The sequence below is a fragment of the Idiotropiscis lumnitzeri genome, chromosome 14 (genome assembly GCF_059441095.1).
Source record: "Idiotropiscis lumnitzeri isolate Australia: NSW breed Sydney's pygmy pipehorse chromosome 14, RoL_Ilum_1.0, whole genome shotgun sequence".
Classification (NCBI taxonomy): Eukaryota; Metazoa; Chordata; class Actinopteri; order Syngnathiformes; family Syngnathidae; genus Idiotropiscis; species Idiotropiscis lumnitzeri.
This window is the reverse complement of record NC_142404.1, coordinates 10,538,172-10,561,337: the sequence shown is the minus strand read 5'-3', so window position 1 is coordinate 10,561,337 and position 23,166 is coordinate 10,538,172. Positions and strand designations below refer to the sequence as shown.

The window sequence follows — 23,166 nt, the reverse complement described above, 5'->3', positions numbered from 1 at the left end:
AATATGTCGTACTTCTACTCCTCTAATGATACACATATGTTGTGTGAAAGAAGACGCCGCATGCTCATCCTGGTTTGCCTCCAGCAAACATATCAAGCTCGCATTAGTCCACTTTTCCTTTTGATGTGCTGTTTTCATGCTCGACATGTAAAGCTTGACTTCTAAGCCTGGATGTACACTCCATGGTCCAGTTGACAAAATTCAACTTTTTCAGACTATAAACAGAGAGACATGGAATAGCATATCTTCTGGTGTGGTTTTGATTTTTGGGCCTCATTATTGGAGTAATGATTATTTTTCTCAACAACTTATATATGGTACATGTAAAGCAGGGGTGGGTAAAGTATGGCCCGGGAGCCACATTAAAACGTGTTCCGTTCTTTAATCTGGCCCGCCAAACAATTATGGTGGATAAAATGTCTACACACCGCTGTTATATTTTAGCTTTCTGAGCAGGGAAGTAATACAAATAACTGGAATATTACGGTTGCATAAGTGTTCACACCCTCCTAAAATATACAGTGATGCAGTGTCATCAGAATTAAACGATCACATTCCGACTTGTGTTAAATTGGAGTCAACACACACCTGTCACGTGTTGGTGACATCATAATGATGTGGGGCTCTTTTTGTTCGGGTGGAACCTGGGGTCTTAGTCAAGGTGGAGGGGAATTATGAACAGTTCAAAATAGCATTCATCGTAAACGCAAAACCTTCAAGCTTCTGCAAGAAAGTAAAACAACTGCTAAGAAAAGCCTACCGGAACAACTGAGTTTTATTTTCCATTAATGAGAGGTTTTTGACTTTGTGGCAGATGTGTGCTGAATTGATTGAGTTTGGTTCATTCTGAACACAGCCAACGTACATTTTTAATTTGATTGAATTGTGCATGTTATACTGTAGGTCACATTAATAATGGAAAAATGCATCTAGGTCTCATTTTGTTTCTCAAAAAAAATTGCATTTAACCAAGGATCTGTTCACTTTAATATCCACCGGACATCCTCGAGAATTATTCACCCTCACAAAATTGGTTAATTAAACATTGAATTGCGTTTGTATTCATTTGTCGCAACTATTGTAAATAATACAAAAGAAACAATGTTTCATAAATGTAACATTTCCATATTTGTTTTGCCTTTGAGCGCAAAGCCTTGCCTAATGTAAAATATTGTTCAACATAACTGTCTAACTACGCCCCCCCCCCACCCCCCACCTTTTCAAATGACCTCATGTTGCTGTGTGTCCATCCACAGAGTCCACCGTCAAGTCGGTGGTGTGCTCCAACGACGCACTCTTCTACTTCGTTTTCTTCTACCCGTTCCCCATCTTCGTCATCCTCCTCATCGCCCTGCTGCTGGTGCGCTTCAAGAGCCGCAACAACAGCAAGAGCCAAGAGGGCAAGAACGGCGCCCCCCTCCTGTGGATCAAGGAACCGCACCTCAGCTACTCACCCACCTGTCTGGACCCGCCCGCGCTCAGCCTGCACCCCGGCTCCGTGGACTAGAGCTCGACGCGCCGCGTCGGCCATCGCACGAGGGGAGACGGATCAGGACGCCGCTTCCGGGATTCCCTGTCGTTCACTGCTGTCTTGATCCATCAGTAGATCGGCTGCCTGTTTTTTTTTTTGTTTTTTTGTTGTGTGTATGTGAGTGAGCATCGTCCTCATTTGTGTGTCAGTGCTGCCTTTGATTCACTTCCCCTAAATATTGGTCTTTTTTTCAAAAAGGAGCAAAAGAAATCAGCACACTTTTTAAAAGACGGAACTCTCAGCATTGATTGGATGTCCCCCTACCCGAGGAAAAAAAAAGTCTCGATCGACACCCCCGATCCAAGAGCAGCCTGGCCTACTAAGTTGGTTGCCATGGCGATGCTCCGAGCTAAATGACTCCAATGCTGGCGACTTGGCAGCCTTGCGGAGGGACAAAGGAAAGGTCCACCTGGCCCCGCAAAGAATTTGGCCCACAAGTCCTGGAGCAACACTTTCCACACACACACACACACACACACACACACCACCACATGCACATGCGCAGACTGTGTGCAAAAACAAGCATCTCCTACTGAGGATCTTCTACATCGTTTGCCAAGACCTCCTTACTTCCACTCTGTGGCGTAAAAAAGCTGATTGGTCCTAAGGCGGCTCGTAAATGCGTGCGCTTACCTCCTGCTGTTTTTACTCTCATTTCAATTGAAAATTACAAAGCAGGATTGTGGGATGGAAATTAAGATCTAGCACATTTCCTTTCAATTGGTTCCGTACTTTTGTCTTCAAAAGATATGTGAAAAATTACTTTTTACATGGAGGGGGGAAAAAAAAGCTCTCATCCCTCTGGGTGGAAGTCGTGTGTAGAAAGTTTAACACACACACACACACACACGCACACACGCGTGGGTGGTGGAAATTGTTTGTTTTAAAGAGTTTTCTATTTATTGTTTTCTACTTGTTTGCATAGATTTTTTTTTTTTTTTGCTTTGAAATTCTCTGCTGCTTCCGTTGCCTGGCAACTGCATCAAGCAGATGATGCCAGTAGGCTATTTGATGGTGACCATGTGCTTCGAGATGCTCCATTTCGTACCAAATGAATTGAGGGTGAGTCAGAATTAAAACACAATCCAGAGAGGACGGAAATCACTTGTGGCTTTACGTGTATAACATTAAGAAATGATCAACTAAAAATTGCTTTTTGCTCACTTCACGTTTATTTTGTGACGCTTTGCCTCAGAAGGATTTTTTTTTTGCGTGTATATTTTTTGGGGGGCTCAACATGCCTCCTGACAACGAGACTGCATCGCCGTCCTTAGAATGCAAGAGACAGAAAAGACTGAGACTTGAACCCTTTCACTGCCAGACTGGACCTAAAATGAAGAGGAGGGGGAATAGAATTAGAAATTATTTGCTCCCCCCCCCGCACCCCAACTTTGTCGTCTCAGTTGTGTCGACATGTATATTGCATGAGAAAACCGCAGGAGACATTTTAGATGTTTTGTAATCTTGGAACTCTCTTGAGCGTCGTGTTTGTGTGACAGAACGCCGCCCCAAACCCCCGCCGGACTTCTTGAGCCTGTCATTTACTAACACACACACACACACACACACACACACAATTACAATGACCAAGTGAAGTTTGCTAATACAGGAGGTCCTCGGTATACAAACGACTCGTAAAAATGTGGTCAAGGTTTTATATTGATGGTCTAGAAGTGTTTTTCATACAAATATTAACTGTAATAAAGACTTTACTACTGTGTTATAGCATAGTTTTTTGATAGAACTATGTCAAACTGAGGATCCCCTGTATATCGATGCTGTCCTATGAAAAGCATGCAAGTGCAAATGTGATTTGTATGAACAAATGTGCCATTTGGCGATATGATGATGGCTCACCATACCGGACAATGTTGTCTCTCAAGAATTTAGTAGGAAATGCTATGAAAAGTTGGCACTGTGTGATTCTCTCAATGACACGGCACAAGCGGTGGAACAACCTTGAAGTCGTACACCGGGTAACGTGGCCCATCGTGACTGACCACCAAAAATAATTCACTGGCGCTGAGTCATGCCACATAAAGCAATTGCGCGCTTCATAGGTGCCAACGGTGTGACATAATATTGGGTTTTAAAACTTCACACGCAGTACACTGTAATATATTGAACCACAAAATAATGGTGCACTTGTCAGGAAAGTCGCGAAATTCCCCAAAGAGGAAAAGGAGAGGAGATCGCGCCACATTCACTGACGCCACCACAATGCATTTCTGCGACAGAGACTCTTCACGCTTTACTTTGTGGACTCACATACATATGAATTTGTAAGTATAGTTAAGTATTATTGTAAAATAATATATACTGTACATAATGTGTTGGTACAGCCTGGCGGTGCGGTTGGAGCTGGATCTCGCTTACTTAGTACTTATTGTAGATACGTTTTTAGTTTTTTTTGTTGTTTTGTTTTGTTTTTTTTAAAGCTTGTGCATTTTTAATTGGCTCTTATGACATTAAAAATTTGAATGAGAACAAAGCTAGTGGCCAAAAGTCCTTTTTCAAGCCCTGAAAATTTTTAGTTGACTGGGGAGAAGAGCGGACAAGCTGAAAATCATAACAGTGCTTTACGTTCGTACCAAATCCTACTAAATTGTCACATCTTGTTTCTTTTTACATTTGGTGATTTTTGAGCAGGACCAAAAATATTGAGGCGGACGTAATTGTAATGCTGCGTTCATACAAAATGGACAATTCTTGAGAAGTCGTACATACTGGACTCTAGCATCCAATCAACTTTGTCACCGTGGTGATTGTGAGTTTCAAACATCACGCGAGCCATGTGGCAGCTTCACATTCAATTAGAAAATGACAACTATTCCCTTTTCATTCATAAAAGCAAATCCCTTTTTTTTGACACGCCCACACACAACACTACAATGTTTATTATCAAACAAGACAAGAACACACACCTATTAATGAGTTTATATTCCCCGCTCTTGTGCAAGTAAGCTGCCGCGTGGAGGTTTGCAAGGTGCTTTGGAACATTGCCTCATTAAATTTCAATGACATTTTTTGTGTATCCTTTCTCCCCAACCGCTTCCATTTCACGCAGCTTTGAATCACATCACATTCCCCCACGTTGTCCCCGTGGCCAGGAAGTGAAAGACCGCTACCGTTGCCGGAGCTGTACAGACGTGGTGTTTTTGTGGTAATAATCCTATTAATAACGATGATAACGATGAGCACCATCCCCCAGCTGCCTCCGAGGGTCCCTTTGAGACGGTGTCGTAGCTGCCTTTGTGAGGGCTGCATGTGTCGACTGTTTGCGGGCTCCACATTTAGCGATCCAAAATAGTTTGTGGTGATGTTTTCAGTTCAGCCAGTGATGCTCGGTGATGCATTTTTTTTATTAAATTTTTTTTTTTTATATCACTATGGTTTGTTTTTGTTATTTGTTTTTCTTTAATTTTCTTCTGTTCCTCTGTCCAATAGTTGCCATTGTGACCATTAAAAAGGCACTTTGCTATTGTCGGTTTATTGCAATAAAAGTACTTACAGAGACGATTGATTTCTTTCGAGTGCAGAACAAAGATGTACTTTTTTCTCGTGTAGTATGCTGTGTATAGTTTCAATTGTTTTATTTATATATATATATATATATATATTTTTTTTTTTTATATATATATATATAAATTTATATATTAAATATATATACATAATATCTACATATATATATAAAAAAAATATATTAAAATAATTTTTAAAAAATGTATACTTTAATATCAAATGTGCAAAATTAAAATATTCACTAATATGGTCAATGCAATAAAATTAAGGTAAAGAAAAAAATGCATATTCTATTCACACATTGCCAAAAGTAACAAATCAGCAACATAATGCAGCATAGGATATCTCTCTATCTCTCTCTCTGTCTCTTTCTCTCTGTCTCTCTCTCTGTCTCTTTCTCTCTGTCTCTCTCTCTCTCGCTCTCGCTCTCTCTGTATATGCATTTTGTGTGTGTGTGTGTGTGTATCTTTCCTAATAACTCAGACTGGTGCCCAGAGCAAACGCGCGCCACCTGTTCATACATCACAGTGGCAGAAGGGGAAAGTAGCACGCACTGAAACATCAATCATACGTATATACTTCTAGAAATCATGGCGTGGTTCTTCCCGTGTAGAATTGAGCCTCTGCCGGAGATTTGGAGCAGCTCCTGACAAAAATCTCTCTTGACTGAGAGGAAGCCGCACATTTAGAGCTAGCAGGCACATTTAATGCTTGTGTTACTGTGAGCCAGTGCCAGCTCGTAACTTCAGGATACAAAAAAAGAAAAAAGAAAATGAATTCCCTTTGAGCGCTTTTTCTTTGTCTTTTTGTCCCACTTTTTTTCTCTGTTGTCTTGAGCGGACATAGGAGGAGAGCACTTCGCTTTCGTGACCAACATTCTCTTCTGCTCCACTTTTAAATGCCGTGGCTCAATTAATCGCCTTGAGCAAATGAATGCCTCACCTCAAATAAATAAGTTCCACTTGGCATTTAATTGAGCCACACCCTCTCATCTGTGCCACTGTGATAGATGTGCCAATTATTCGCTTATTCCTGAACAAATAAATGCCTCAAACAAGTGCCTGCACAGTACATAGTAATTCTGATCATTTTAAAACAATATTTTACAAAATACTTTGCATTGTAGTAACTAACAGTGCTCCTTCTCTACCATTTTAGTCGTGCCTCAGTTAATGGCCTTGGACCTCACAGAAAAACTCTTCTCACGTAAGTACTCACAGTTCCACTTTGCCTTTAAGAAACCCACATCGAACCTTTCTGCTCCACTATAATTTGTCTTTCCTTACTTAACACCTCGAACAGTATCAGATAATGTCTTATCTCAAATAAATTCCCACAGAGCTCAATTTTGCATTTAAGTGGCCAATACTCTCCCTTCTGTTCCTCTGAAAGTGTCAATCACCTTAAATAAATGCCTCACCTCAAATCAAAGCCTGCATGTTGCCAATTTGTCCTGAAGTAGAGAACACCCTCTCTTCCTCTCCCCTATAATAAATGCTGTACCCCAGTTAATTGCCACATAAAAATAATGCTTCATCTACAATGAATGCCGGCAGGCAAGCCTTAACTTTGCACTGAAGTGACAAACATCAACTTCTATACCACTACAATCAATGATCTGTTCTTCAATTAATCTCAAATAAATTCCCGTAGAGCTCTACTTTGTGTTTAAGCTACAAACACTCTCACTTATGTGCCATTATAATAAATGTTGGGCCTCATTTGATTACCGTCTACTTGCGCAAATAGACTCCTGTCCTCAAATAAATGCCTACTTTTGTATTGAAGTGACCGATACTTTTCTTTCTGTGCCACCGGCGGCGCTAGAGTGGAAACCACGGGGGCAGTGGACCCCTTCGAAGTATGATTTGAGTGCCAGGCCAGATAATTAATTTTGGGATATTTTCCGATTTTCCTGGAATTATTTTTCACCCTTTCCCCATAGAGAACATAAAATGAATGTGAATACTTTTTGAGGGTTTATAATCTATTTTTTTTTGGGGATTGTTTGTTTGTTTTGCGGACCCCCAGAAATAGACTTCGCCCCCCCGCCACTGTTCTGTGCCACTATCATAAATACTGTCCCTCGATTAATAACATTGTACTTGAAATGAATGCCTTACTTCAAATCAGTGCATGTAGAGATTGAATTATAAATATCAATATGCACTATATGTCTCAATCACCTTGTAAATGTTCAAATAAGCGCCTCACCTCAATTAAGTACCAGTTGAGTTTCCCATCATTTCCTATCACGCAGAGCATGAGAGAAAGCCATATCGACGTGTTCTGCAAGCTGCAGGCTTTGACGCCCTGTTACACTTTTGTAAGAAAACACAGCGCTTTATGAGCGATGAGTCACATCGTGATGCAAGCCTGAGTCAATGCGAGTGAGAAATTCTGTTCAGTCCAAGTTCAGCATACACGAGAGCATCGGAGCCGAGCTTTCCCAAACGAGGCGCTCAAAAGAGGCAGAAGGAGAAATGTGCTATTGATGCAACATCGGCGTCCGGCAAGCTCGCCGGCGCCTGAAGAAGATCAATAGAATCACAATGAGAACTTTGCTGAGAAAAAGTTTGCACACGTTCACGCTGTAATGAAAAAGCAGATGTAATGATTTGCCCAAAACAAAAACACACCTGACTTTTTACTTGCTATTCTCATTTTTTTCAAAGAGAGCCTGACGGTTGTTCACAAAAACCATCTGCTTGAAAAACGGTTGGGAAAAGGGAAAGCCCTTCAAAAATTGCAAGGTAGTCAACAAACATTCTGTCCGTGCAGCTTGTGGCTCTTTAAAAAAAAAAAAAAACAACAACAACAGCAAAAACTCAGATGTCGAATCCCAAATGACTTTCAAATCAGGTAGCATTCATTTAGACACTGGCTAGAAAATGAGGACGAAGTAGTTTTAGGCAACGCAGGACAGAGAAATTAACCAAATACACTTTTTCTTATGAAATTTAGTATTTTTTTCTTAAAATTCTTTTGTTTTAATATTTTGAAATTGTAAAATAATTACGTTTTCCGGTTATATTCCTACTTTCGTCCCCTATGATGACATTTTCATTCCAGTACTCCTCACCCTAACTCCAAATATTACCAATATATTCTCAGACAATGTAGTGTATGGCATTTTTTCCTCCTGTTATTCTATCTTTTATTAATAATTAATATTAATTTAATATTTTTTTAGAATGATCTATTCTTAAAAAAGGAATCCATTTTTCCTACAATTTTTTTTGTTTGTGGAGTGGAAATGTTGCTCTTCAATGAAATGAAAATTATTTTTAAAAGAATTAATTTTAAAAAAATTATTTATTCTTGAATGTCCTAATTTTATATGAAGACTCCACCCCACTAAAATTTATTAGTGAAGTTTTTTTCTTGTTTCCCCACACCTCATCTCAGCCAGTCTGTTAACACTTAGCGTCTGAAAACGGCGACCAATCGCCACCAAAATATGCACATTCCTGTGCTTGTCCACTTCAACCTGCGAAAATATAAACGTGACCTGCGCAATATTTGGGATTTATTGACATCAAAAGTGAGCTCCAATGAGGAAAAACGCACTAAATAATCAATATTATTTCACATTATTTTCAGTGTGATTTAACATAACCGCAACCTCTCTGTTGTATTGCAACGTGTTTCCCGATCAGGATTACCAAAGTGTAGCTCTCAATTTTCACAAGGCTTCTCCCAAGGTCAAGCCACTCTCCACGTCTCCACGTCTCCATTTATTGCATCAACAAAATCTCCCGCACCACTATCTGCCCATTCACATCCACATACGTCCAAAATGTTCACTTTCAGCCAGATTCATTGTCCCCCCCGTTGAGCGCGTGTGTCGTTTGCGTCTGACACTCAAAACAACAAAAACGTCGATGGTCCCGCAAGCATGTATTATGCATTCGAAACATGCACAAACATGCAACATTTACTAACAAACTGAAATACCCCCTCTCCCAATTCATAATTGATATGACTAAATATGTTTGTGTGTGCGTCAGAGAGGGATTAACCTGCGAAGGTTGTGACGTTTACTCCCCCACCCCCCTTCCACACCCCTCCCCTCTACCTTCCCCTTCTTGTTCCCCAATGTCTCACGATTGAGCTGTAGAGCTAATTAACTTCCAGGCTTTCATTGTTTTCTTTGGTTGGAGAACACACACGGGTCCATAGCAGCTAATAGGTGGAATTGCCTTAGAGAGAGGTACGTAATTTATTTAGATGAGGCTGGGTTTTTTTTTTTTTTTGTCTTTACCCTTGGCGTTGTCACTTGGTAAATAAGTGGAGAAAAGAGGCTGAAGAAGAATGTTGTATGTGAGCGCGGGGAATCACTTTATATTCATTTGATTGCGACATAAAAGTTTTGCTGTTACGTTCCACTTGCATCATGGCCAAGTGGGCCATCGGGCAACAATGACGGTACAAGAGAGGATCACACATCTTGGAAGATGCTGCTGGTTTGGCTAGCAAATATTTTTTTTTTCGATTTGTGATGACAATAGCACCACGTTTTTTTATCCATCCATCCATTATCTGCCGCGTATCCAAACTCTTTTTTTTTTGCTTATTTTTTATTCATTTATATTTTACACATTAACATATTACAACATAAGACAAGAATAATGACAATTAATCGGCAATTAATATAAATTTGTTTTTTCAAAATCTGCAAAAATCTGCATTTTTTTTGACACATTAAAAAAATAAAATAAACAATGACATTGAAATATCACCCCACCCAAAAAATTCTCCCGATTGTTAATAAATATTAAAGGAGAAAATAATTTGTGCCTGTAATTCATGTCTTTTCTGTTGTAAATTTTAAGAGAACTTATTGTATTTAATATATATTTTTTCATCTTTACAAAATTTTCTTCCACCAAATATCAGAACTATCGGTCTCCAAAACATTCATATCGGTGGGGCACAATATAAATTCATTATTTAATATTTACTCCTGCTCCCAAAAGTAGTTCAGTGCCATCTTGAGAATGCTTTATGGCTTTATTATATTATATATTTTACTTTAATAAATTATTTACCCAATCCATGGCAAGTTTCACAGTCCGTATGATTACGTATGTTTCCCTGGACATAAACGTCATCGTTTACACAACACTTTGAGCATGTCATATTTTGATTGTTAATACGCTCAGGCACACTCGATCACAAGCGAGGGCGGCAACAACAACAGCGGCGGCGGCGGCAGCGAGCTGATCAACTCCTCTGGGAGCCCAAGTGATTATGACGGAGAAAGCGAAGGCAAAGACTCGCCTAATGTTCCTTTAGTGCTGGAGAACAGAGGAGGCGGCACGTGGAAAGATATTTAATATGATGCGAGAATGGAATGACGAAGGGTGAAAGGGAATGAATGCAAGATGCAAAAAGTGGCTGAGAGAGCAAAGGGAGGAAAGAAGATGGAGTTATAAGTCTTTCCTCTTGGGAAGCAGCGCTACTTCAAACAGCCTCTTTTCGTTAGTTCGTTGCATTTTTGACTACTTCTCACACTTGCCATGGCGCTCGTGTGAGTATGGTAAAACTCGTTTCATAGCGCAGGTCACATGTAGATATACTGTATGTTCAATCGAGTGTTTGTGTTTTTGGGGGGGAATCACATGAGGAGATTTTGGCTGCGACCGATTTATAATTCATACACTTGATGTAAGAAGGCACAATCCACTGTTATTTCAGAGAACATCACATCCTGAGGGACGGAATGAAACCCGAGTGGCGTCATATTTTTGTTTGGCGCAAGATAATGAAAGCCGATACATCAATGGCGATAAAAGAAAAACATTTGGAAATAAATGGGGAGTTTTGACACCAAGAGACATTTTAAAACAGGGTTCACCAACCGTTTTGATGCTGAGAGCTACTTCTTGCGAAGGAAATAACTAATTTGACCTTTCATATTGAAATCATATTACATTAACATAATATTTTATGCAGTTAATACAAATTTGTGTTATGAATTTACATGAAGACACTGATCGTGTTAATTGTAGCTCGCAATAAAATGTCAACGTGCAACACTATTTCTAGACTTCCTGCGTTAACGTGTTGGATTTTGAAGGTTTAGTTCATGTCAACTAAACCAACTTTTTTCCTCCGAGGACTGGTTCAAACAAGTCGATACGTTTGCGAACCGGCAACCGATATTTGGTGGGCAGGGGGAGCTGGCACTTGTTGCTAATGCTAACCAGCTCGCTGCTAGCCAGTAGTAGCCACTAATGCCGGAGACTTGTCGTGTCATACAATGAATGGCGTAATTAACTAGCGGTTTGTTAGCGTCCTAAATTAGCGACTGAATATGTTTTTGGGAAAGTGTTGTGTTGCTGTTGGTGACAACTATGTAATGTCAATTAAAACTGCGATAATGCTAGCTAAAAGCCCTAAAGCTGAATTCAATGTAACTGTACGCCAACACGAAGGCCGAGACCCGCCAGTTGGGGACCTCTGAGCTAAACTATTACCGGGGCAGACGATGTAATATAACTCTGACATTAATTTCTTTGGAGATTGTTTTTGGCTCTTTTCTTACCATCCATACTGTTTTATCCACGTTTCTATTATCCTCCTGCGTTCATGTCCGTGAAAGTTGGCCACAGTCCCGTGGATGTCAAATTTATGACCTATATGTGCAACTGTCGTCACAGAAAGTCTTTTAGCCTTTACCTTTGATGTTATTGCCTATAATTTTATTTCTAATCTCCTGAGACAAATTTTCCCTTTATTATTACTTTTGTCAGATTCAAATGACCATCATGATTTTTTTCCTCCATTAACTAAAGTTGCCAATATTTTTTTATTTAATTAATTGTAAATTTTTTTTTTCAATATATGTAGTGGAATAAAAATGTGAATTATAAGCATTTTAAAAAACAATACTGAAAAGTTGTTATTAAAGTGAGTGTGCTAGTATGACTCATCAAGAATCAATACTCTGGCTTGAGGCACATTTCTTTCCAGTAAAGGCACTCTGACTAAGAGTCATTCTAGTAATATCATACATAATATAATGGCACTAAGCAGAGAGCGTCATTAGCAAACTTTTAGTGTGTGTCTCTTCTCAAATTTGGTGCGACAGCTCTTTGTGTGTGCGGGATTTAGAAGAGAGACTTTGAGGTGAAACCCATCACTCAGGGACTCCATTAAGTGGCACGCACTGAGACGTGGCACCAAATCCATCCGTCCGTCCGTCCATTCGGTGACATTAGCAGCGCCGCATGTGACGGAAGAAGGCACGTACTTAAAGTGAGTTCTTTGTGGGAGAGGAGCACAGGCTTTTTGGAGAAGACCTCCACCAAGGCGCAAACGCTTAACAAACGTGCGTGTCATATTTGTAGTAGGTTACGTTAAAAATTAATTTCATCAATAAGAGCCCACGGTTATTTTCAACCATCTCTTTGCAACAATTTACACTTTTCCTCCGGCTAATTATGTCTTGTAGCTTTATTTTCAATAAAGTTACAACTTTATTCTTGTCAGATTACGACTAATTCTTGTGAAATTAAATTCTGATGCCATTCTTGTAAAATTTGGATTATCCTCATATGCGATGGCTTCATTCCCCCCCAAAAAATGACAGTCCTCATTAGTTCTGATATAATCATGTCTTCAGTCTCCTAAAATTATGATCGCCCTTAATTGTATGTTTATATTGTTATATATCTGTTCTCAAAAAATATTCTATTTATTTATTTCTATTTCATTCTTGTGAAATGTATGATGAAGGATAAGGATTTAGAATTCTTTTTAATTTATTCTTACATTTATCGAAAGATTTTGATTTTAATCTTCTTTGAAGGTTTCAAAAAAAATTTTATTATTTTTTGTAGACTTTATCCCCATAATACAGCTATATTTTGATTTCTTAAAAAATGTACTTTATTCCTGTAAATTATGATTGTATACTTGATTGTATACTGTGAAATTACTGCTTGATTCCCTTAAAATTTGGATTTTGTTCTCATGAAATGACTTTCTCGTGAAATTATGATTTTATTCTTGGAAAACACTATTTTGGCTTCATTCTGGTAAAATTATTCAGATATTAAAATTTATTTTACTAAAATTTACCTATTTGCTAAATAAATGATAACAATGATAATAGGATTTCATTTTGTTAAAAGTCCCAGTTCATTTTCACAAAATGTATTCTTTATTTTTCCTCTTTTCCCATTAAAAAAATATTCTCCTGATTAGCAACAAATTTCTCTGAACATGCCATCCCTTTTTTCTCTTGATGTTACAACTTTTTATGAACTTGAAGTTGCACCACTTTTCTTGTAAATGATGGTCTTGTAAACACACGTCGTTCTTGTTTTATTCTGACTTTACTCTCATAATACGACGTCTTTCTGGAAGAATGATGTGTTGATTGCGCAATATTGAGCTATGGGGAAAACAAGAGTGCTGGTTGTGTGCAGATGACAGCACCTGTGGATGTGGTTGCCATGGCAGCTGAGCAGGAAGTTTCCCTCTCTCTCACTCTCTCTCCAGTGACGCCAAGGTACAAGTCAGTTGCATCTTCCTGCAACTCGCTTCGGCTGCTGACATTTGCGTGTACGTCACTGGCAATCATTTGCAAGAGAGAAAGAAATGAAGCGGTAACAGTAGACATACGGTACTGCATGTCTGAATGTAAATGATAGAACGAGTTTGTGTAGGCGCTGACAGCTGATTTCCTGTCAGCGAGCGACACAAGGCGTGCACGTTTTCAGAGCCTGCGTCGCCATACATTAGCCCCGCAATCGCTCGCATGGGGATTCCACTTTAAATATTCACAAATGTAATATACAATTATGTAACGACGAAGTATGCTTTCAGCCGATGGTATGTGACATTTACAAAAAAAAAAAAGCAGATTTAAGTGTCAATAATTGAACCATGTGTGACTTGCCTCACAGACGCGTTGCTGCATTATTGAGTGCGAGTTTGAAGCGTGTCGCCAGTGATTCTCATCGACAGCGGGCACGCGTCCTCTGCGCAAGACACGCGGGGACTCTCACAGCCGAGCATCTTCGCCCATATTCCAGTCAGGTACCAGATTACGTATCGATCGCGGGCGACCTTCAATCAACTTCTGCAAACAAGCAAAATGGTGAGTGATGAGCTCGAGGCAGCCGTACAGTATGTAGTTGTTTGACCTTCAGCTAATTGGAATTCATGTTCGTGCGACATTGGTTTGAGAAGGATGTGTTATAACTGTGTTATTGTTGTTTTTTTTTTGTTTTTTTTTAAATAACTTTTATTTATTCTTGTGAAATTGCCATGTTTATTTTAGTATTGCCATTTAATTGTGGTAATATTTCAGCTTTATTCATTGAAAATTCTGTCCGTTTCTCTGAAGATTATATTTTTATTCTGGCAATTTTTCTTTTTAATGTTTGTCATTATTTTTTTTAATGATTTAATTTACATAAATCTTAGTACTCTTAAAACTTGATGTTATTCTGGTAAATTACAAAAAAATTGGTTATATTCCAACTTAATTTTTAAAAAAAATCACATACTTTTTCCCTCATATTAAAATGTTATTCCTGTAAAGTTCCGCCATTAAAAAAAAAAAATTCTCTTTTTCTCCAATTTTTCTAACTTGACCCAGGTAAACTGACAATTGTCTTGTATTAGACTTTGCAGTTATTTTTTCATAATATTGCAATTTACAGTAAAAAAATATATATTTTCTCCAAATCTTTTCTTTTACTACATACTTTTTCCCCCATAGCACGAAAATTGACCAAAGTGAAAGTACAGTAGTGCAGTAGGCCCAAGTGTTCTTCAAAACATTTTGAAAAAAAATTCTTATTGTATGACACTGTCACATTTTGCAGTTTTTTTATTTTTGGCCAATCTTTAATTCAGCAGTTTTTCCACATCCCTCTAGTGGTACTTTGACAATCACTGTTTTAGAAACAATTAGGCATTTAGATTATTGCAAATTATTTCATTTTCGAGGCAGGTAAAAAAACTGAACATATATTGACATCTTTTGTAGACAAATGGAAATATTGGCTTTTTTGTTTGCATGTCTTTTTTGCGTGGATTTAATACATCGCTGTCAAACTCAACCAGAAAAAAACAACTCCACACATGAAAATGACATTGAAGGCGTTTTAATTAACAAAATCAACTCCCACAGATGTTTGCCAGGAATGTGTATATATATACACAGTATATAGAAAAAGCTTTTTGGATCATTTCAGTCCCAAGTAGGTAAAAAAATATTTTCAGGAATGTTTTACGGTCCGGCTTCTTTCGCTTTATTGTGACGGTCGGTCTGAGCCGGCCTCACCTGCCACATCCACCAGAGGTCATCAAAAGGTCGTCAGCGGTCCAGTGAGCGTTTCTGGATGGCTTCTACCACGGCGGTGCGTAGAAGGGCGATGACGGAGCGAGGGTCGTCGCTGCCAATCACGGCGCTGCCCGACACGATCATGTTGGCGCCGGCCTACGAGTGACGGGAGAATTTTTAAATTTCGGCTACAGCCGACGGGATTCACGAGGTGGTGTGTATCGTTGCTCACCTCAGCACACTTATAAATGGAGTCAGGGCCCACGCCACCGTCTACCTCGATGTCCAGCGAGGGGAACTGACGCCTCAGCGAGCTCACCTGCTCACAAACACATTAATGTGCACACACGGGGAAAGAAATTGCTATAAAGTAACTGCATGTCGATTTTACAGGAAAATAGGGGTAAAGCATCTTAGTGTTCAAGGTAAATCATAGTTTTGAGAAAAAAATTAAATCAGTGTCAACTCTTTCCTTGCAAATATCCGAATTTGTTCCCCCAAAGAATGCTTACAGCTTTATTCTGGTTCAGTCAAAAATTCCCATTCTTGTCTCATCCTTTCTTGGATCGCACGCAAACTCCATTTACTGAACGCCGCAACAGAGACCCATTTATTAGGTTTCGAGAAGCGTCTTGTGTGGCTGACAGTACCTTCGGCATCATGTCCTCCATGAACTTCTGTCCTCCAAAGCCAGGTTCAACAGTCATGACCAAAGCCATGTCAATCTGGTTGGCCCACGGTGCCAGCATCTCAACGGTAGTACCAGGCTTTATGGCCAACCCCACCTGCACACAGTCACCACCACAGATGAGGTCCTACTCAGTGATAGGATTTCTATTTAAAGAATAGCACTTATTTAAAAAATATGTACAGTAATAACAATTAATGACATAACATTTGGAAGTATTTGTCACACTTTCTCATTCAATAGAGAAGACAGTAGTTCTTCATAGAGGAGAAGGAATGTTACTGAGTATTCTGTTGTCTGCATGTGCTGCTGCACCGTTTGTTATCATTGCCTATGGCTTCCTATTATTGTTCGCATAAGCGTTAAGATAGCAGACTAAAGTAATGTTGCAAAGTTTTAAAGTAAAATTATGTAAGGAGAAAAATATAGCAGAACTTGTTTTGCACAGTCATTGTCATTTACTTTTACAAAATTAGAAAGGGTGGATTTAAATTATAAATCAGATTTTTGTGTGAAAAATAAAAATCTGACATTTTAGCCCTCAGCCCATGTGTTCCATCTTTTTCATCAAGTCTGATGCGGTGGTGCGTGTCACCTTCATGCCACTCTCACGGATTTCTTTGATGAGGTTCCCAGGGTTGCTGGTGGCCTCCAGATGGAACGTGTACTGGTTAGCTCCGGCTGCAGCCATGGGCTTCACCCATTGCTCGGGCTTCGACACCATCATGTGCATGTCTGCAACAGCCACACAATTATTATATAACACACTGGCAAATTTGCAATGAGATAATCAACTTAAGTGCCTTTAACATGTACTGACCAAAGAAGGGGTCTGTGCCTACTGACTTTCGCAGGCATTCCACCATTGGGTGCCCAAACGTGATATTAGGGACAAAATGGCTATAACAAAAAAAGAGATCAATTATATTTCATATGAGAGCGAGAGAGGGAGAGACTTATTCAAAATAAGTGACGTGCAAGTAAAATCAAATGCATTAGCCATGCAAACAATTTGAAATAATGAAAACCATTATTAAAAACCTAATATTAATTTCGTGAACTTTGTTCAAAAGAAGCGGCTCGTTTATTTTTTTAGCGTGCCCTGTTGCCCTCACGCACGAGACTCGATGCTAGCCGTTAGCATGCTAGCTAAACTTAGTGTAAAGAAGTGACAAAGCTGACCCGTCCATGACGTCGAGATGCAAATAGTCTGCCCCACACTCCATCATCCGCACGCACTCGCTGCCAAGACATGACAGATCACTGCTCAGGATGGACGGGCCGATTTTAGCACTGTAAGGCATGATCTTGATGAGGTCTTGACTGCTCACAGCCGATAAGTTCGCCCTGTAATTTTACAAGCAGACAGCCAAGAGAAACTTCCGCCAGGGGACCGTCAAAATATGTTGGTCATCAGTTTTAGTTTTTTTTGTGTTGTTTTTTTTTTTTTTAATATGCCTTTCCTATGGATTCATATAAATATACCATATATTTTATTATGAATAAACCAGTTTCGTCGTGCAGCACTTTTTTTTTCTAGGATAATTTTATTTTGAAGGGACATGCTTCCCAAACAGGAAATACAGCCTAGTGTCAGCGTGTGACTTAACAAGTGGAACGGGCCACTACTTTACTTCCGCTTTAAAAATAAGATAGTAACAGTTCCTCGACGCTTGGTGGCGCATTACTCCTGAGGAAAGAATACAAATAGAAGGCGTTTCCTGTTGCTGTCACTCAATATAGTAACTTTCTACTCTTCTATTTATTCATAATTTAAGGTCAGAACAAACCAGAGTCTGACAGAATTTTTTACATTATACAGTATAGAATGAGACAGATGCATTTTTTTTCAGAATATGTTGAACGTGCTTTTGTCAAAATACCCCAAGAATTATAGTGTACTTTCCACATCCTGTTAATTTTCTTGCTGAAATTAACCCTTTTTTGGGTTTATAGCTAAGAAGCTAAGAAGAACAAAGTTACTGCTTGGCCACTGCCGACTCACTGGCAAAAGCATATGCATAACAGTGGGCTGGATCTAAAAAGGTGTGAGCTGATGTTGTGGTTGTTCATTTCTCTTTACAGGATGGGATCCCAAAGTGTGGAATAAAAATTGAGTACCCGTAAAGACAGGAAGCAGAAGTTGGTCCACTATACTGCACATGGACACATCAAACACTGAACACCCCTCCTCCTCCGGCTCTTCAGAAACGAACTAATAGCAAACGGTATACTGTGTATCTAACAATACTCAATGCAGATCTGCTTACTTTTTAGTTTTGATATGTTAGCAGGATCATTGCACCAACTTGTGGTGGGCTTGTGGGTGTTTCTGTATGATAATGTCACTGTCACTTGAAAGAGGCTATGTGTTTGCTTCCAGCCCTGCTGAGCAGTTCACGGGTACAGAAACTCAGTGAGGGGACAGTTATTATGTCAGTTAATGCAGAGCAGTTTGCTTAAAGACACATTTTCGGGAATAGGTCAATAAAATATTTGCTTGTGTTTTAATTTTGCAGAGAGAGAGAGAGAGAGAGAGGTTATAAAAATTAATTATTGGGTTGTATTGACTTAATTATTTTCCAAGTAAAGAAAGCTTCCATTATTTTTATTGTCACTCTATTGTGAAGGCATTAGAACACATTCCTAAAACACATGTTGTTTGTTTTGATTCAGGCAGAAGGCTGCTGAGCCTTTTTTTTTGTTTTGTTTTGTTTTTTTTAGGAAGCCTCCGTGCGCCTTCCCACGCTGGGTAAACACAATCTGACATTTATGAGTTCTGCCCGCCTTTTGCATTACCGTCGCAGAGATGGAAACATAAAGTGACACGCGAGAGATGAGCTTTGAAACTCAAGCGATGGCAGAATTGGAATCGGTTGGGGCCACATAGAAAAGGCCTCAAGAGTTTGCTGGTCATAAATAACCTGCATGGGAAACTGTTTAGGGCCTTTTAAGCACAGGACAAACAAAGAAAGTGGATGAAAATAGATTCAGATGTTGGAGATCTCCAGTTCTCTTCAGAGGTTGCTAATGTTGAGTTTGGCTCAACATCTCTGTTCCGGTTCATCCCAAAGGTGTCGCTCGTTCGGTTTCTCCACATCAAATGCATCCTAGCATGCGTTATACACATTAGAAAGGATGAAATGGAGTTTTTTTTACTTGTGATTGTGAACAATGCGGAACTGCTTCAGCGCATTTTGTCTGAAATTGATTTGTCATTTCTCTTTTTTCTCAAGATGCAAGCGCTCACCAGGAGACTTCTCATACCACGTAAGCCAATACTTTTGTCCATCGATCCATTTTCTACATTGCGTATCCTGTTCATGCTTGCACTGAAAAGGAAGCAAAATTCCCGACATAAATGAATTCATAATGTTATGAATGTGACACAATTTGTTGAGGCAAAATAGACAGAACTTTACAAGGATAACTTATATTTTCTAAAGAAATCTTATTTTCTTTAGACAGAAGTTGTAATCTGAGGAGAATAGTTACATTTTTACCTAAAACGCTTAACTTTTTAACCTTTTTTTTTGCGAGAGTAAAACTTAATGAAATATATCAAACATTTTCCCTGGAAAAAAACATACCAAAATACAACTTTATTTTCACAATTTAATGATTTTAAATTATAACCATTACAGTTCAACTTTTTCAGTAAAATAATTTTCTTTCATGGTATTGCAATATATTATGTTCTCCAAAGAATTAAAAAATACACAATTTGTTTCTTGAAAAAACACAATAGGATTTTTTCTTTTTTCTTCTTCCCCCTTCATGATATTACAATAGATTATCACAGAAAAATACAACTGACTTTTTTGAGTGAAAAAACAATTCCAAGCTGTTCCTAATATTTTGACTTCACCATATGAATGCACAACGTGCTGACGTTTTTGCCAACCTCAAACATGCATTCTGTCGTTTTATGGCAGACACCTGTTGTATCTTATCCAATCCATGTTTTTATTTGAAAGTCGGAACACTTTCTGTGCTTCTCAGCAAGGAGGGTGGGGAGGGGGCGCACTAAACAAAGAGCCCCTCAGCTGAGTCGTCCAAAAAATGTACTGGATTGCATGCAAAGGTGATACATTGCAAACCTCCTTATCTTAACACATTCTTCACCTTTTACAGTAAACATCTACAATCTTGTTCACACTCTTTCCAGTGCCTTTAATCTCCATTCCAGGAGTTGCTATTATTTTTTCCCCTCTCTCTTATTATGATTATTATCATTATTATAATCATCACAAGGAAGGAGGTTAGAGCAGGACACAGAGTGCAGCTTGCAGGATGCTGACAGCTTGTTCTTTATTGCTCATTGTTAACTGCTGTTTCCTGAGGAGACTGATATGTACGCTCAACTCTTAAAAAGAAAAACACACACATGCACAAATGTGATTGAAAGTTTAAACACATGTGATAAAGTTTAAAGTGAACAAAATGCACACACACATTATTCAAGTTGCCATTGGTGAGTTGTGAAATGACATGTTAAGTTCTTAATAAAAAAAAAAAACACAGGAGGCAGTTAGGCGGGCCCAAATGTGCTATGTGGATTTATTTGTTTCATCAAAGTTGCACAGGGGTTTGAATGTTGGGTGTAAATTCACCTTTTCACGCTTTGTGGAATATATGAATGATTCTAATGAACTGACGGAAAAAGGATTTCTCGTTAAATGTGTATCTGTAAAGGTAATTTCTTTTTGTATTTTCAATCAATTACAACCATAGATTTTCATTTCTTTTTTTCTTCAATATTATTTGATGACGCAAGACATCCCAATATAACACTTTCATATGAAAAATAAGGCCAAAGTGGAATAACTAACAGATGCTCGCTTGAATATTTTTATTTTTGTCTTGAGTTACGAGCAAAAATGTGATTTTCAAGCGCTAGCTTTGGTGGCAACAAACTTAACAAAAAGAACCAGTTTAGAACTAAGTGAACAAGTCTTCAAAAAAACAAAAAAAAACAAAAAAACAAGTGCAAAATTAATAATTTCCAACCTTTAAACAACTTGCATTTGATCACAAGCGGTAGCAACGCATGCAGAGCGTACGACAATTTTCACAGAGATATATTTTTTATCCTCTGGAAAAACAACTCCTATCATTGCAGCTTATCTGAGACGGTTTTGTCCATTTTTTATCATCAAAGCTACGTGTAATATTTTTCTATGTAGAATATTGTCTCTTGGTGGCCATACCACAACAAACTGTAATTATTTTGATTCGAATTCTGTATGTTTTTGTGAAGTATAATACTGTAGACTGCTATTTTTCTTCTGTTATAAAAAAAAAAAAGGGAGCGTTCTGAGTTAAAAACGTGGTGGCGATAAATTTAATTTGTGCATCAAGGCACCACTAATATTGCAATATATTACAATTTAATTAGATTTTTATGAGCAAAACAGATATTTCAATATTGCCACAAGTCATCTATTTTCATATTCACTTTTTTTCCCCCTTGAAAAAAAAATCAGCAATTCTACAATGAGCGATTCTGTTAAAATGCTTAGAGAGTGATATTATTTTTTTTTTTTTCATAACAAGCCATGTGTGATTATGTGGTTTACTACACACAGAAGAAAGCACAGTAAGAGCAAGTACTATAATTTCCCTGCTATATGGACCCTCCATGTTTTGTCCATATGGAGCTTTTCCCACAAACCATACAAATAAATGTGCGGTAAATCGATGGCAAGCTTAGTTCCGGCTCCAAAAAGGCAAGCAATCAATTGTGGCTCTGTTGATCTCAAGGAAGAAGGAATTCCTTTGTACGCTATGTATGTGCGTGTTTCTCAAGAAGTGGACTCCGGATTGGTTTATCTGACCCATCACCTTTGCAGAAAAAGGACAGGAACCGGTACAAGAGACACTGTTGTTTTCTTTTTCCTGCAGCAGCTGATTATTAAAAACTTGGAGCAGCTCCAACTTTGGGATGCTTTATCTTGACTGAGCGCTTCCACCTGCTTCCTGCCAGAAGTTGATTGCTGCCTCCTGAGCAAAAGCTTCAGGCCAGACAGCAGGTTTGGCTTGTGATGATCGCGAGGAGAGTGTTTTGGAACGTGTCTCCTTGCAGCTTTGCTCTGCTTGGCCCTTCGATGTCATATTCTTGAATGGAAAATGAAGGAAGAGGTGTGTGTATGGCACATCCCTTGAATGTGTGGACTCCATTGCGATGTATTTGAGGACGGCAAATGTTCAAGAAAATTATATTTGAAATATGACAGATGGGAATAAGAAATAAAAATACTGACTACGGATCAGTGTCCCTCACCATTGTTTGTCCTCTGACTGGGACCAAAACTTTCCAGCCTCAAGTTGCCATAGAAACGGCACGCTCAGAGTGATTTTGCAAATTCTGCCAAGCAATGAAAACTCTGTTAATGCACTTAAATATTTTTTTCTTCTAGTATAACAAATCATGTATGACTGAGTGGTTTACTACATTAATGTGAGAGCAGAAAAGAAATTAAGAGCAAGCACAGTGGTGGTGGTAATGTTTACTACAATGAGGAATAATAGCACTCTATGTTGCAGTCACATAAATTTAATAGAATGTAAAGAATTGGAAAAAAAAATCACACATTTTGCTTCAATTCAGTGGTCTTTTTTGCTGCTCCTTCTGGTGTGCGGGCCTCTGAGAACAGTATATTAAGTCGCCTGTCTATGGCATTACGTGTTAGCATTAGCATTTAGCCAATGAAATGGGCAATGCAATAAACAGGTAGAAGGTTATTTTTTACTTGTTACCTGCCAAACTGCTGCATGTTGTGAAGAGACTTCAGTTCACTGTCACCAAATAGCATTGTATCTAGAGTTCACAATCACAAGACTCCCGCAAAAAAAGAAAAATGGGCCAAATGAGGGCTCGTATGAAAAACTCCTCTGCTGAGCTGCAGTGTTGTTGAGGACCTGAGTCAAGATTCAAACTCAGGATGACTTCTTGACTGTGAGGCAGAACCACAGTTTCATTTACTGTGGTGGAAAAATGGCAAGTGGCTTCCGTATGCAGCAGTGCTTTGCAATTATTTTGTCTTACGCCCCCCCCCTAGCAAGAAAAAAACAACTTACACAAACCTACACTGTAGAGTTCATACTCGCTGCACACAA

The 23,166-nt window shown here is 38.8% G+C and overlaps 2 protein-coding genes and 1 long non-coding RNA gene across 6 annotated transcripts in view; 2 read left to right on the top strand and 1 right to left on the bottom strand.

The window, feature by feature from the left end:
- Window positions 1–5,047, top strand: part of igsf3 (immunoglobulin superfamily, member 3) — an 89,639-nt gene extending 84,592 nt beyond the window's left edge. For both annotated transcript variants that reach the window (XM_088314878.1, XM_088314877.1), the window contains exon 9: window positions 1,257–5,047. In XM_088314878.1, the coding sequence (XP_088171004.1) occupies window positions 1,257–1,507 (251 nt within the window). In that variant the 3' untranslated portion in view covers window positions 1,508–5,047. The remainder of the gene's footprint in view (window positions 1–1,256) is intronic.
- On the bottom strand, window positions 2,681–17,416 carry rpe (ribulose-5-phosphate-3-epimerase). 3 transcript variants are annotated; one of them, XR_015846469.1, is made up of 9 exons: window positions 17,230–17,416; window positions 16,868–16,947; window positions 16,643–16,782; window positions 16,010–16,144; window positions 15,592–15,678; window positions 15,360–15,515; window positions 13,965–14,147; window positions 13,502–13,635; window positions 2,681–2,859 (listed from the first exon to the last, which is right to left on the bottom strand). XR_015846469.1 is itself a non-coding variant. In XM_088314880.1 (6 exons), exons 1-6 carry the CDS (start codon window positions 17,349–17,351, stop codon window positions 15,393–15,395), a joined length of 687 nt encoding a protein of 228 aa, XP_088171006.1. In that variant the 5' UTR covers window positions 17,352–17,416; the 3' UTR covers window positions 15,165–15,392. The 3 variants fall into 3 exon arrangements, 1 of the variants encoding a protein (XP_088171006.1); XR_015846468.1 differs by having other exon boundaries at window positions 13,502–14,147; XM_088314880.1 differs by lacking the exons at window positions 2,681–2,859; window positions 13,502–13,635; window positions 13,965–14,147 and having other exon boundaries at window positions 15,165–15,515.
- LOC148323431 (uncharacterized) lies at window positions 13,977–22,276 on the top strand. Its single transcript, XR_015846470.1, has 3 exons — window positions 13,977–14,165; window positions 18,133–18,275; window positions 19,284–22,276. It is a non-coding gene; the product is annotated as an uncharacterized LOC148323431 (long non-coding RNA).
- Window positions 22,277–23,166: the final 890 nt, after the last annotated feature.